Genomic DNA, 15,233 nt, shown 5'->3' on the forward strand with positions numbered 1-15,233 from the left:
GGCTGGCCCAAGTTTTGTACTTGTTTTTTTGTTTTTTTTGTTTTTTTTTTGAGGAAGATTAGCACTGAGCTAACATCTGCCACCAATCCTCCTCTTTTTGTTGAGGAAGACTGGCCATGAGCTAACATCTGCCACCAATCCTCCTCTTTTTGTTGAGGAAGACTGGCCATGAGCTAACATCTGTACCCATCTTCCTCTACTTTATATGTGGGATGCCATGACAAGCAGTACATAGATACACACTGGGGATCCAAACCAGCAAACCCCAGGCCATCGAAGCAGAATGTGCTAACTTAACCGCTGTACCACCGGACCAGTCCCAAACATTTTAATACAGTAGATAGTTCTATCACTTTCCACGTTTGATTTTGGGTTCCCTTGATATCCTAAATGATTTATTTTAACATTTGCATTCATTAAGATTTATATTTTCTCCTATAAAACTTATGCATTTTTTAACATATATCTCTCCTGATACTTGGAAATATTACTTTCAATCTATCTACCAGTATACTACTTAGAAAAATTACTGTATAATGCCTTCTTTCTATATTAACCTCATAACTCCAAGACCTTCAGTTTATTTTTTAAATCATTGCTTCTCAAATCCTAGCACCTTTTAATTCCCAGGATTATGACATTCTTGCAAACCTATAAGTCAGCCACCTGATCTTTGCTTTCTCACACATAATGGCAGCCAATCTTAGCCCTATCCTCATTTACCTATAGAGTTCTAAAATCACATTGATTTAAAAGAAGAGCATGGATTTGTTAGAAATCTCTTTAAGGCAGATTTCACATCCTTATTCCGCAGGCTGTAGATCATGGGATTCAGCATGGGGATCACCACTGTGTAAAACACAGAAGCCATTTTATCAGTATCCATTGAATGGTTAGTTTGAGGCTGCACATACATGAATAGTAGTGTCCCATAGAAAACTGTAACTGCCATCATATGTGAAGCACATGTGGAAAAGGCTTTTTTTCTTCCTTCTGAGGAACGTATCCTTAGAATGGACAAAATGATGTTGAAATAGGATACGAGAACTACAATCATGGAAAGAACCAAATCTGCAGCTGCAGATACAAACACTAGTGTTTCTGGAAAGTAAGTATCAGAGCAGGACAATGCTAACAGAGGGACAGTATCACAGAAATAATGATTGATGACATTGGAAGAGCAATAAGACACAGAGAATACAGAAGATGAAGCCACCACAGCTGTGGAAAAGCTATAGAGGTACGTGAGGGATACCAGCACAAGGCAGACCTGCCGAGATACCACCATCATGTAGAGCAGGGGATTACAGATGGCCACATAGCGGTCATAGGCCATCACAGCTAACATCAAAACCTCAGCTACAATGAAAACCAAGAACATCCCCAGTTGGGTAGCACATTCGTAGTAGAAGGTGGTTTTCTTCTTTGCTAAAAAATTGACAAGCATTTTAGGGGCAATGACAGTAGAATTGCCAAGATTGATGATAGCCAAATGTCGGAGGAAAAAGTACATGGGGGTCTGAAGTCCAGAGTCAACACTGGTGAGAGTGATGATGCTCAGATTTCCTGCCACGGTCAATCCATAGATGACCAGAAAAACAAAGAAGAGTGGAATCTGGAGTTCTGGACGGTTTGAGATACCTGTAAGAATAAACTCAGTGACCCAGGTGAAATTTCCAGGATCCATGTAAGAGTTTGGAAATTCATCTGTTTTGGGAAGAAAAGGAGAAATAGTTATAAATTTTAAGGATTTTTTTTTTAGGACTGCTGTTCAATGGCAAGGACAATTACTTGAGTGATATTTTCTACAAAGATGTATTAATCTAACTAAGTTATTAAACTCAAGGTTTTAGGTCTAATAAAATTTACAATCATTAGGTAGAGAGAACAAGGAAGTACACTAAATTAAACAGATGATTCGGCATCATGCATACTTTGAGGATTTACTTCCTCATGTCTTCATTAAATTATAAACATCTTATTAGCTTACAAACAATAGAAGCCATAATTCAATTCTTATGTCTCTTGAATGGAGTATGAGAAAGGCAGGAGAAATTGTGTGGCCCAAATAATTCGGTGTTGCTTTGTGATTTCTTAATCTGAGATTTCTTGCTTTTTCTTCAAGAATAGACGATACACCAACAATCCTGCTCCATTTTCTTTACTGGAGCTTTCTAAAAATTCTGTTTGATGTACACTCAACTTGCAAATTCTACCATCGATATCTGTTAACTGCCTTTTCTTATTTTCTATTTTATTAACTCAGACAAAAATGCATGGAGATATGTCCTCAGATCTATTTTTCAGTTTCCTGATTCTCTTCTCAATTTTAAAACACTGATATCGGTGAAAATGTTATCATTTTTGAATTGCATCACTCTATGCTTTATTAGATATAGCTTCCTTTTTCTTCCCTCTCATAAGTCTTTTCCTTCTTGCCCCACAATTTGATGCAATTCCTCATATTGTTTCCACTGTGGTTCAATATTAATCACTATTTTTTATTTATATAGTTTTATAGTTACATAGTTTATATGTATATATATATTATATAGTTCTATAGTTTTATATAGTTATGTAGCTTTATATAGTTTTATACTTATATATTTTTATAACATCACTTTAAAATTTATAAAATATGTCTGGCCTTAATCTTTAGTTGACATTTTCTTGATATTTTTTCACATTTTGATATTTTTCATTATCATAATAATAATAAATATTCTTATTTTAAAGAGCTTCTATGATAATTACATTGCATATATTTGCTAAAGAATTAGTATGCTATTATAATATGATTGAATATTTTTCTAGAGATGTTTGTTTGAAGAATGCTCATCTGCTCCTATACAAGCCAAATAGAGTTCCTTTCCAATCACAATTGATATTTCCTGTTGGGGGCACCTGGCCCAAAAAAGTCCTGTCCTAGTCCTTTACCTGACAATTTGGAGGCAGTTCCAGAGAATCAAGAATATATCATCATTTAACATAAGTTGTACCCTTTATCAAAAATTTAAGTACACATGCACACAAAATAATAATAGTACAACTACTAATAATAATTAAAGAGTTCAGGAGGAAATTGATGGAGATGAATTCTGTTTACGGCATAGACTGTGGCATTACTTTCAAGGATTTCAAACTTATAAAGTTGTAGACATTCAACATGCACAGCTTTTGTATGTCAATCATACCTCAATAAAATGCTTTTTAAAAAAAATGTGTATCACAAAAGCCTGAATTTTAAAAGCCCAGAGCTACTGACATTATCTCTCCTAAGAAAGGATAGAATAGAAACAGAAAACTATTCTGCAGTGAGAAAAAGGAATGAAGAATCAATGTAAAAACTAAGTTGAAAATAACTTTCTAACATTGTTGAGTTTGTTTGCTATCAGTTTGTTTCTGACACAAAATGTAATTCTTTCCCTAAGTTTCCTTGAATAATCTTCCTATTTATTTATTTACCACGTATTTGCTGATTTCCTATTTGTGCCAAGAAACACTCATGCTTCAGATAAATTCCTCATTCCTCATCTCATGGACATTCTATTTTAATAATAAGGAAGAAACAAAAGGCTGGTAACAAAACATATCAATGAGACAGATGTAGATTATAGCAAGTGCAATAAGAAATTTAACAAAAAGGTACATCTGGTAACCTGAGAATTATTTCACGTGGCATGTCAAGGAAGGCCTTTCTGAGAGGGTGACATATGAGCTGAAACTCAAAAAAATGGGAAGGAAACAACTATTTAATAAATCACAGGAAGAACATTCCAAGATTCCAGGCTGGAGTATATTTCTTGGAAACGCTGTTCTGGGGTAGAGAATAACTGAGGTTTTGTTTGTGTTTTTTAGTTCTTTTTGAGGGGGAACTTAATGGAGACCAGTGTGACTGGATAATAATGAGGACATGGAGAATTAGTATTCTCAGATAATGTAGGTCATAATAACTATTTGGATTTTATTCTAAGTAAATTGTTAGGAGCCGATAAATTTTAAGAGAGGTAAACATGACCAGTTTTAAGTTTTAAAAAGATTATTCTTGCTGTTATGATGATAGTGAATTATAGGATTGGAAAGGGGTAGAAATTATGAGTGAAAATTTTAAAAGAGTCAATCAGTTGTTACAGGATTCCTGTTGAAATATAATATTGAATTGGGCCAAAGTGGAGATGCTGAAGATAGAGAGAAGAAGGTACATCGAACTGTTGGGAGCACATACAAGATGATATCTTCAGCATAATTAATATTATGAATTATATGAGAGACACATGAGGGAGTGACAGATGAGAGGTAGATCAAAGAGGACTAGAGATTTTATTGCAATTGAGTCAATGACCATGACATTTTTTGCATATTAGAGGATATGGTTTAAAATGGAGTGATCAAAGTGATATTTTGAAGATGTTAAGCTTTCAGTACTTATGAGACATTTAAACAGTCATTTAAGCTAATATTTACATCTGGAGCAGATAGCTGTGGTGTTTGCAAACTTAAGAAATCGCCACCTAGCTGATATACCATACATTTTTTAATCTATTTCAAGATGTTTTTAAATATTCATAACAAAAATCCCTAATGTGTTCCTCAACCAATCCTAATAATTTTCCATTGAGGGATAACCCTCTGTTTTGAGATTGTAGCTTTCCTTTTATCCTCAAACACTCCACTAAAGGATATTGCTTCTGTGTCCCCTCCCATGGCTATTTCTCATCTTGCCTTCTCTACGTTTGCAATTTTTCCTATATTATCTGCAGCCCTCAGTCTCTCCATTGCCTCCCTTTTCAAATATATCAACTATCGGCCAAAACAAATGCTTCAAAATTATATCAGCTCCTCTATTTCTGCTGAAATCAAGTTTGTTGCTGGTTATATATTTTATTATAAATTGCAGTAATAAATTTTAAGTAGCAAACATTTTAAATCACAAGCATGTATCCATCCTCTAATTTTCTCTTTCAAAACTCCATATGGAATTGTTTGCCAATGTCCATTAATACTTTCCAGCCTTAAGCATCCCCATCTTCTATTTTCTCAGGCCAAGCTTTCATTAACATAGTCATTAACAATTTATCCTTCTTGGTCTCCATGCCATGAATCTCTCTGATTTGCTGGTAGGCAAATGACAGTCATTAAAGATTTTGGAGTAATCAAGTTATGTAATCAGAGATTTTTTTTTTAGGATAATTGAAATAGTCTTTAGCCTCATTTTCAGTGCTTTCCACATTCAGGTCCGTATCACCTTTCCAGTCATACTACCCTACCAGGCACATATTGAACATACATTTTCATCTCTGACCCTCCATGTCCTTACTTATACTAATTTCTCTGAGATTACACCACTTATTTGTCAGAGGTGGCATGTTATCTACAAGAAATTTGCCCACCACGTGCAGCAGTGGCCCCAGGTGATCAGAAACTGAAAATGAACATTGTGTCAAATGAGGCAAACAAACTTGATTTTAGATTACTTGAGAATGTCATTCCTGCTCATACCCTAGTCATTTACAATCTTCTTATGAATACAAATGAGTAAAGAGAGGGTAAAAAGATGCATGAGTTTAATTTAAATTTGCACAGAGATTTTATGGCTAATGAGTAATAATATTAGCTTTAAAAATGTATATAGACATAGTTTCTACGTACTTAGAATTTTATGATAAGGTAGAATATGAAGAAAATAAATTTATTTTTGAACATCCACTTTAGTGGAACTAAAAGCAACTCAGGAAATGAACATTTTCTTCTCGGTTTTATGTCCTCCTAGAGAATGTTATAGAGCTTGTGTTCTTTCAAACCAGAAATCTAAGGGTCTGTGTTTTTTTGTGTGTGTGTGAGGCAGCTAACATCCATTGCCAATCCTCCTTTTTTTGCCTGAGGAGGACTGTCGCTGAGCTAATGTCTGTGCCAAACTTCCTCTATTTTGTATGTGGGATGCTTCCACAGCATGGCTTGATGAGTGGTGCTAGGTCCACACCTGGGATCCAAACCTGTGAACCTTAGGCCACAGAAGTGGAGCACACAAACTTAACCACCACGCCACTGGGCTAGCCCTGGGTCTGCATTCTTTAAAGTCTTGCTCCTGCTTATGCAGTGAGTTTCCTCAAATAGAAGTCCTTTTTTTTTTGAAATCTTTTCAAATAAAATGTTGGCAGATTATTTTAACATTAGATATATGATTTATCTAAACATTTCATTATTACATTGATTACTTATTGTGCTTCTGTATATATATTTTCCCTTTGTTTTAAGAGTTAATGGAAAATTATCCTGAGAAAATTTATGGTCTAGAATTATGTTCTCAAACAGGAGCACCTTTTGGAGTTCAGGTAGATATGTATCCAGTTTTCTTTCACAAGACATTCTGTAACACATGGTGTTTTCATTTCAGCTAACATTGCAGAAAGAAAACTATGATATGAACAAACTCAGTTAGCAAAACTCCATCATTTCACTAGTAACATAATTTAAGTACATAAGACATAATGCCAGTTCTAATTTGGATCATATTTGACACCCTGTGTTCCTGAAAACAGTTATAAATCTTGGAAACAAACCTTAAACACTCTGCTATTTGGATGCATATAATACCCAGTGTCTTCCAAAATGAAAAAGAAGTGGCTCATTTTAAGGTACAGTTTTGGATCTTGTAAAGGCCATTATACAAAAATAAGATAAATATTTTTTACCCACCTGTAATGGAGAATCGGCCTCGGGTTCTTAGGGAGAATCTCTACATTGCTGTGGCAATGAGAGTTGCTGGGTCTCTATAAACCTTTGAGATGCAAACTCTGAAGCACAGGTGCTTCTAGGATCCACAAAATGCCTTTTACATCCTTGGGGAAGATGCCACCTGGGGTTGATTCCTTAACAAGGTCACTTACTAGAAGTTCAACCAGAAACTCCTTGAGTCTTTGTTGCAATTTGGGCCTATGTTGTCGAAGTGAACTCAACTCTATGAGAGCTGAGGAGCATGGTGATGAAAGTGTGTCTCCCAAAGTAACTCATTTGCATTCAGAGATTCATTATTGAAAAATGTAGCATTGAAGAGCCAGAAACCAATGTTTTAGTAGTGAAACTAGAACAAACTATTTATAGATAGTATTTTTATTATGACACTATGTCTGCTGTTTTTTCCCCACTTTTACTTCAAAGAATACATTTAGCATGGTCACTATTTTAAGGAATGAGATAAGTGGATGTTAACAGGAGGGTATGTCCTCTAAAAACAATCCTTGGGTAATAGAATTATTATTTTACTCTCTTCTTTATGATTGTATTTCAGGTGAGAAAAGGTAGATAATTAGTAGAGAAGAGTCAAAGATAATATTTAAAAATGGAACTCTGTGTCATATCTATAAATTCCTGTCACACAAATAATTTTTTTACACACTGAATAGTGTAGATATTTTGTACGCATGTACTGACTACTAGAATTATGTACCATTTCAATTTTACTATATGTGCTACTAAAGCAAGCCCGTGACTAACAGAATTATGTAGAAAGCAAATTGCCCTGAGGCAATTCTATTCTTTAGGGCTTAAGTTCTATTTTCAGCAATACTTATTTTTTTTGTCATAAGACATTCCCCTATAGGCCTTAAATTTAAAGCTGGAAGTTGAGATATTTGGCACAAAGTCATTTCTGAAAAGTATAAATGCATGCACATGGGAGTAATGCATATTTTGTAAGAACAGAGAACATAAAGAGAATCACATTGAATACATTTGGATGGTTACCTGATGGTGGTAGAGGGAACTGGATACAGAAATAAAGAGGAAGAATGTATCAGTTTGCCAGTGGTACCATAACAAAATACCCCAGGCTAGGTAGCTTTAACAACAGAAATATATTTTGTCAACTCTGGAGTCTAGAAGGCCAAGATCAAGGGGTTGGCAGGTTTGGTTTCTTCTGAGGCCTCTCCTTGGATCACGGATGGCCGCCTTTTGCTATGTCTTCATATGTTCATTGCTGGGTCTGTACTTGTATGGCATCTCTCTCTGTGTCATAATCTCCTCTTTGTATAAGACACCAACCATGGTGGATTAAGATGCCATGTTAATGACCTCATTTTAACTTGATTACCTCTTTAAAGGCTCTATTTCCAAGTGCAGTCACATTCTGAAATATAGGGGTTTAGGGCTTCTACACATGAATTTTGGTGGGACACAATTCAGCCCATAACAAATTAGAACAAAAAATAAGTTAAGAAAAGAGAAGAGACTTGTCTGACCCAATAATGATAAAGTGTCATGAACTGAGGAATGTAATTTATCAAAATCTCTTGTCTTAGGTCCAAAAATAGTTGAACATGCATATCTTCTTTGGGCAGAAAACTTGCTCCTGGAAAACTGTTCTGCAGAAGTAATACAAGTTATTTAAAATATATAAAATTCCTCACAAGAATATTATTAATAAGGTATAATACTGAAAACTAAATAGATAGTTTTGAAATTTATCAAGTAAATTATATACATAATTTAGCATAATTTTATATATCCTTTACTAGTTTATCTACATGAATTGTATGGAAATTCATGGAATACTTAATAGAAACAAATTAAAAATACCATTTAAAAGGTCAAATTGTATTGATTTTGCTTAAAACAGCAAATTTTAAGGTGTATTTTGGGTATAATAAAATGCCAACAGAGCTTGGATGACATTTAAAAAGTGAAGATTCCAGTGTGTTAATACAGCTCCCAGGTAGAGAGTATTTCCATCACTCAACATGTCCTTCAATGTCTCTCTGCAGTAAATGGCCCCACATTGTATCCCAGGCCATAATTACTGTAATTTCTATCACCATAGATTCAATTTACTACTTTAGAACTTCAAATAAATGGAATGATAAAGTATGTTTCTGTCTAGTTATTTTGTTTTACTTAATGCTATTGACATTCATCCATCCTTTTGCAAGTCTGAGCAGGTCACTCCATTTTATTGCTTGCAATATTCCATTTTATTTATATGCCATAATTCATCTTGTATCTGTTGATGGACAGCTGAAAAATTTCCATTTTTTACACATAAAGCTATCAACATTTTAGCATTCATTAACAAATGATGGTATACTAAAAACACTACATAGTTTCATTCTTTCCTATTGTTTAGTGAATCTCTGAGTTCCCATACCTAATTTTAGGAAATAAAAAGATTTCAAAAGACTGCATGGTTCCTTGCTACTAAAGCATCTGTTCTAGCTGTCCTTTATCAACCTAGGGCCATTCATAAGTAATTTTGTAATAAATTAAAGTAAACAAGAGACAATACAAAGTACCAACTAATGGCTTTGTCACAATGTTAGTGCAACTGATAAAAGAAAACTTTTATCTGAGATGCCTCACATTTCTTCTCCCTAAATTCCAGAGAGTTTACAAGAAAACCCTTTGGATAATGTAATTAGTAAGGGAATTCATAAAAGACAGTTTACAGACCAAGAGTTTCCTTTACTAGTGTCTCTGTTCTCCCAGATATTTGTTCAATGGGTGAAGACATTCCAGTGAAAGAAAGGATTAAGAGAGGGTTTTATTGATTTTATTCTCCTCTTTATGGTAGAGAAATCAAAATTGCTAAATAGTGTGTGGGTGTCCAGTACGATTATTTCAATAATTGTACAATAATGTACAATAATGATGACACCCTATGGCCACGGGGAAGTAGCAAAGAGTTTTAATGACTTGCCTAGGCTCACTCAGCTGGTTGGTGTTGGAACAAGACTCCTAAATGGTCACTCTTTGTTTTGTCATTTCAAAGGGTCCTGTTTCCCACTATAGAATCATCTCCAAATCTCCATCTGGATCACTACACTCTAGCCACATTGGCATTCTAGCAGCATTTAAAACATGCCAATCATTTTGTAGTCTCAAAGTTTGCACACATATCTTAGGTCCTCTCATTATTTGAGATGCACTAATTTCTTTCGATTTTGTCTTCTGCTCTACTCTGTTCTAGGCTATTCCTCAAGGGATTCCTGGTTAAGATTCACTAAATTTGAAATATGCTAATGGTGAGTAAGCACATTTTAAGAAACTCCTCTCTAGACTCCTCTCCTCTTCATAAACATAAATATCCTTTGGATAACTATCTTGAAGCATCTTCTCCCATGCTCCATGACATTTCCTTCACTGATTTTCTGACATAAAATGTAGTAATCTCCTTACTCTTAGGACAAGTACCAACTATTTTTATTCTGTATTTCTATTAAGAGAAAACATGAAATTCTTTTTTATCTCCCTTTTCCTTAAAATAGACAGCTATATAAGAAAATTTATGTTATAAACTTGTTAAAATGATTTATATCCACAAGGAACGTATCTGTTGGGTAAATCTATTACACAGTTTTCTGTTAAAGAAACGTCCAACTATCATAGTAGTGCACTCCTCTATAATGGGGTGAGGTGCTGCAGGAGATTATAGCAGCATTCTTGCTAGGCTTTAAGCCTAGGAAAATAAATCCAAAATGGGTGACTGGGAGATTTGTGATCTGATACCAGATTGTTTATGCCTTGGAGTCAAAGGCCGGAAGGGAATATCTTACGGAGCATGAACGCAGGGGACTTAGGAACGCCCGGCCCTTGCAGGAACGGAACACTGCCTGCATAACTTGCTGATTGTTCTTAAAATATTCCCAAGGGAATGACCTTGGATGGGCTGGTGTGCTTCAGGGGGATGAAGAATAGAACCTTTGGACTTTGGCTTGCGTGTCCCTGCAGGCATTAGTTCCTGCTATTGTACATGCTTGAGATTCTTTACCCGCAAATAAATATGTGGCAATCCGAGGGACCTCACCTCACTCCTTGAGGCTGATGGTCCCTGTCCCATTGAATAATATAGATTGTGTTCTGTCTATTAATTCCATCCACCCCTTCGGCTGGCTGCCTAGCTGGTCTCGGCAGCAGTGCGGAGCAAATTATTACATTTCTTTTCACGTGATATGCATAGACATTAAAAATTTCAATGAAGTGTATAATGTGTCCAATACTTAAAAATGACAGCCTGACAAAATTCTATGAGTTATGACCAGGATAGGAATTATATAGGCAGAAACTATACGTTTGAGTTATTAAATAATTATTCTATGAATATACAATGCCTATTTTTCTTTCATTAAATAACTTTGCAGATGAATCTACTACAATTGGTCAAATTTCCCACCTCTGTTTGTGTCTTGCTATAAAATGCATGACTTAAGGCCAGATGTTAGATGAATGAACAACCATGGTACTTAACCACAGGAGCATGGTTAGTGTTCCGAAAGAAGGCTATTCACTCTTTATAACTGTTATATATATTTTTCCAGAATTAAATTTTATTGCCTAATAATTTTTAGCCTAAAATAAAATATCAATGTAACAGTTAATAGAAGATAACTCATAGGGGACATTCTATTGAGAGTCATGTAAAACTAATAACATAACTTTTCATACAGGAGTTTAGAAACTTTATATAATGAATCATCCATAAATTTCCCCTGATGGATTTGCTGAATATTAGGTTCATAGTTCATAGGTTTATTTAGAATTGTACAAGTGTAAGTGCCCACATGCAACTCACAGCTTAGGTTACAATGCTACACAAATTTGCTCCCTTGTCAGAAACAAGATTAATAGTGTGTAGTGTCATCAATAAACAGAAGACCTCCCAGGAGCTCTTTAAGGAAGTTACAAATTTCTCATCATTTCTGTGAGACAGTACCATTGGGGCATTGCCGTTTATCTTAAAATCCCTACTGGGTTATCACATTGAATTAATTTGTGAGAATATATTATGGTACTTAGAGACCTTTCATACTTAAGGACTGATTATGACAAAAATGGAAAAATGAAATCCTTGGAGTACCAAATGTGGCAGTGAAATTGATTTAAATAATATACATGATATCAAAATTTAGATCAGAAACATACTTTTCAGAGTTCAATTTTCCAATAGAAGTGTTACTGAAGATAAAATAAACCTTGAAATTTCAAAAAGAACAACCTTCTCCAAGAAATAAGAACCGTCAGATTTCCTATTTTCCCTTTTCCTTTTAGGATTTTTAATGCCTGATAGTGTTTAGAGCAGTAATGGGATTCTGTGAGGGTGACCCAGGGAGCATTGCAGAGTGACTGAGAGAAGGATGTCAGGAAAAACGTGTAAGACAGACAATTCAGCAAAGCTTTGTTCCTCCCACTTCAATCAACCAGAGCAGTATGCTGATTAGTATCTTTTCTTTAGGATTAACTTGGGAACAGAAGAGTTCTGTGAAAAATAAATGAATAATAAACAAACCATATTTCTAGCATAATATCATAATTACGCCCAAGAGAAAACACAAGCCTAGAGAGAAAAAAGTAATAAATTTCCAAAATGTCATTCAGTATGTGGTTCTATCAGGGGTCAAACCCATGCTTCCTGATGGACCAATCTGTTCGTTTGCTTTTGTTTTTCCAGAATAAATAGACGCCAAGTCTTTGCACTAGAGAACAAACTAGAACTGGCTACACATGTTGGTGCATTGTTCATATTTTTATCTTTGAAATAGAAGTCCATTTACTGACAGGAAGTGAAGCTGGGAATGGCGCAGTAGAGGCAGGCCCCTGAATGATTTGGTGAGTGTCACATATTTTTGTTGTTCTTCTTAAGAAACTAAAGTATATCCTTTACTCAGATTTTCTTAGTTTTTCCCCAAAGACCTTTTTCTGATTCAGGATCACATCCAGGATAGAACATGACATTTGGTTCTCATGTTTTCTTAGTCTCCTCTTGGTTGTCAGAGTTTCTCAGATTTTTTTTGTTTTTTATGACGTTGACATTTTTGAGGAGTACTGATCAAGTGTTTTCTGAAATGTCCCTCAGTTGGGCTTTTTCTGATGTTTTCCTCATGATGAGACTGGGGTAATGAGTTTTGGGGAGGAAAACTATGGTAGTGGATTGACACACTCATCACATGGTAACAAGAGTACATATTATCAATGTGACTTATCACTGCTAATGGTAATCTTGATCACCTCGCCTGAGGGAGGGTTTGTCAGGTTTCTCTGCTATAAAGTTACTTCTCTCTCGTTTCCATACTGTACTTTTTGGAAAGGAGTCACTGTGTGCAGTTAACATACAAGGAGTGGAGGGTTGTGCTCCACCTCTTTGAGGGTGGAGTATCTACATAAATTATTGAGAATTCTGCCTGTGGGATTTGACTGTTTGCTACTATTAGTAGTTTAGTCAATCATTTATTTATATCAGTATGTTGTCATGGAAACATTTCATACTTGAGATAATAATTCAGCTCTAAAATTCTACTTTATTTTGTAACTCATATTGTTTTGGCTTGGCCATGGGAAAATTTTTCAACTGGCTCCTCTGTTATTTTGACGTACCCCATTCCCTTTATTTTTTCCTTCCTTCCTTCCTTCCTTTCTTATTTCCTTCTTTCTTTCTTTCTTCTGTCTCTTTTCTTCTCTCTTTTCTTCTTTCTTTGTTTCCTTCCTTCTTACTTTCCTTCCTTCCTTCTTTCCTGCATTTTTGTCTTCTCTCGTTCCTCTCTTTCTTACCACTTCCTTACTTTCAGTCTCTATAATATGCTTTGGACTCATTCTGTAAATTTCCAGCCCATTCCTAAAATCAGTCAAGTCTCAAGAAAACTCTGGTTCCTTAAATTGAAGGGTGTTATTGGAATCTAATATCTTGGTGGTAGATTTATTTGTTGCTGGTGAGATGTCAAGCGTCTAAGCCTTGGTTAACAAAGCAAAAGAATGTATATGTGTACACTAACTCATGTGGATATACTTATCTATAACTATTTCTAGAAACTTCAGTGTTTGTATTAAGCTGTTCTTGAGTTCATGCTGATGTCTCTGACACTGATCCATTATCACATGGATCATTCTGGTTTCCTCTCATTGCTTTTATGTAAACTCCTACCCTAACAGTGAAAAACTTGACCCCCAAAATCTGCCATACACCTACTTAATTGTTTAATTCCAGTATACATGTGTAATGTTTCCATAATTATTAAACAATATCCAACTGAGAACTTACATTATAACTAGAATACAGTGCTATATATGATTATTTTCACCTTTAGTCTTACATACTCCACTCATTTTTACTGTTCTCAGGTCAGCATATTTCACTCCAACCCCTTCAGGGAAATTGTTTCATAGATTTTTAATTTGATAGTTTTGTCTCTTTCTGCATTTCATTTTGTGTTCCTCTGAACTCTTAAATGATTTATTTTAATGTTTGCATTTGTTAATATTTACACTTTGTCCCATAAATCTCTATGAGTATTTGAAAGGCAATTTCACATATCTGCCATTACCATATCCTACAGAACAACTTCACTACTGCAAAAAATAGCCCCTGTGCTTCACCTACTTAATCCTTTTACTTCACTACTGAGCCCCTGGCAACCACTGATCTATTTACCATCTCTATAGTTTTCTTTTACATAATGTCATACAAAAAGAATATTGTTGTCTTTGCAGACTTGTTTCTTTCACTTAGCAACATGCATTGAAGATTCATCTATGTCTTTGTATAGCTGGGTAGTTCACTGTCATTTATTGCTGAATAGTATTCTATTGTATGGATGCATCACAATTCATTTATCCATTCATCTATAGAAGGATATTTGGTTGCTTCCAGTGTTTATCAACTGTGAATGTAGCTGTAATAAACAAAATTTTATTTTGAGTAAATCAAATCATTTGGGTAGATACCTAGAATGTGGTTGTTGGGGCAGCCATGAATACCTACGGCTTTGCTGATAGACATGGGCTGATTTATTTGGCATGGGACTTTAAAAAAATCCCTTGCCCAGAGGTGTTTAAAAATATATATATGATTTCAGTGGTTTGTCTCTAAAAAGCCAAAGTTGTAGACAGTGTGAGGTCACAGTACTGGTTGGTATAACCAACAGAGAATCAGAACAGCTACAGATTTAATAGAGCACTCATGCTCAGTATCTTCCACCATTAAATAAATGCAAATTAAAACCACAGTGTGGTGCCACTACATATCCTCTAGAATGACTCTAATCAAAAGAACTGATGGTATTTATGCAAAGTGTTAGTGAGGATTTGAAGAAACTGGAACACTCATATTGAGTGTTTTAACATTCTCTCTCTAGATCCTATCTCTACTTGACGGTCCAAATGAAATCAAGTATATTTTCCAGGATGTTCTTCATGTACCAGGTACATGGCTAGCTTAGAGGTTCAATTTTTTTTTTTTCCCCTGAGGAAGATTC

At 35.0% G+C, this 15,233-nt stretch overlaps 2 protein-coding genes across 2 annotated transcripts in view; one reads left to right on the forward strand and one right to left on the reverse strand.

The window, feature by feature from the left end:
- LOC139074623 (olfactory receptor 8U3-like) overlaps window positions 1-15,233 on the forward strand; it is an 80,406-nt gene that overhangs the window by 38,200 nt on the left and 26,973 nt on the right. The gene's annotated exons all lie outside the window — the stretch shown is intronic.
- Window positions 740-1,687, reverse strand: LOC103566755 (olfactory receptor 8J3-like). Its single transcript, XM_008543272.2, has one exon. It carries the CDS (start codon window positions 1,685-1,687, stop codon window positions 740-742), a length of 948 nt encoding a protein of 315 aa, XP_008541494.2.

Source organism: Equus przewalskii, chromosome 11, assembly GCF_037783145.1.
Source record: "Equus przewalskii isolate Varuska chromosome 11, EquPr2, whole genome shotgun sequence".
NCBI lineage: Eukaryota > Metazoa > Chordata > Mammalia > Perissodactyla > Equidae > Equus > Equus przewalskii.

What these genes read in the sequence shown, in the direction of transcription:
- LOC103566755 (XM_008543272.2), bottom strand. Translation starts at nt 1,687, where the DNA reads ATGGATCCTGGAAATTTCACCTGGGTCACTGAGTTTATTCTTACAGGT.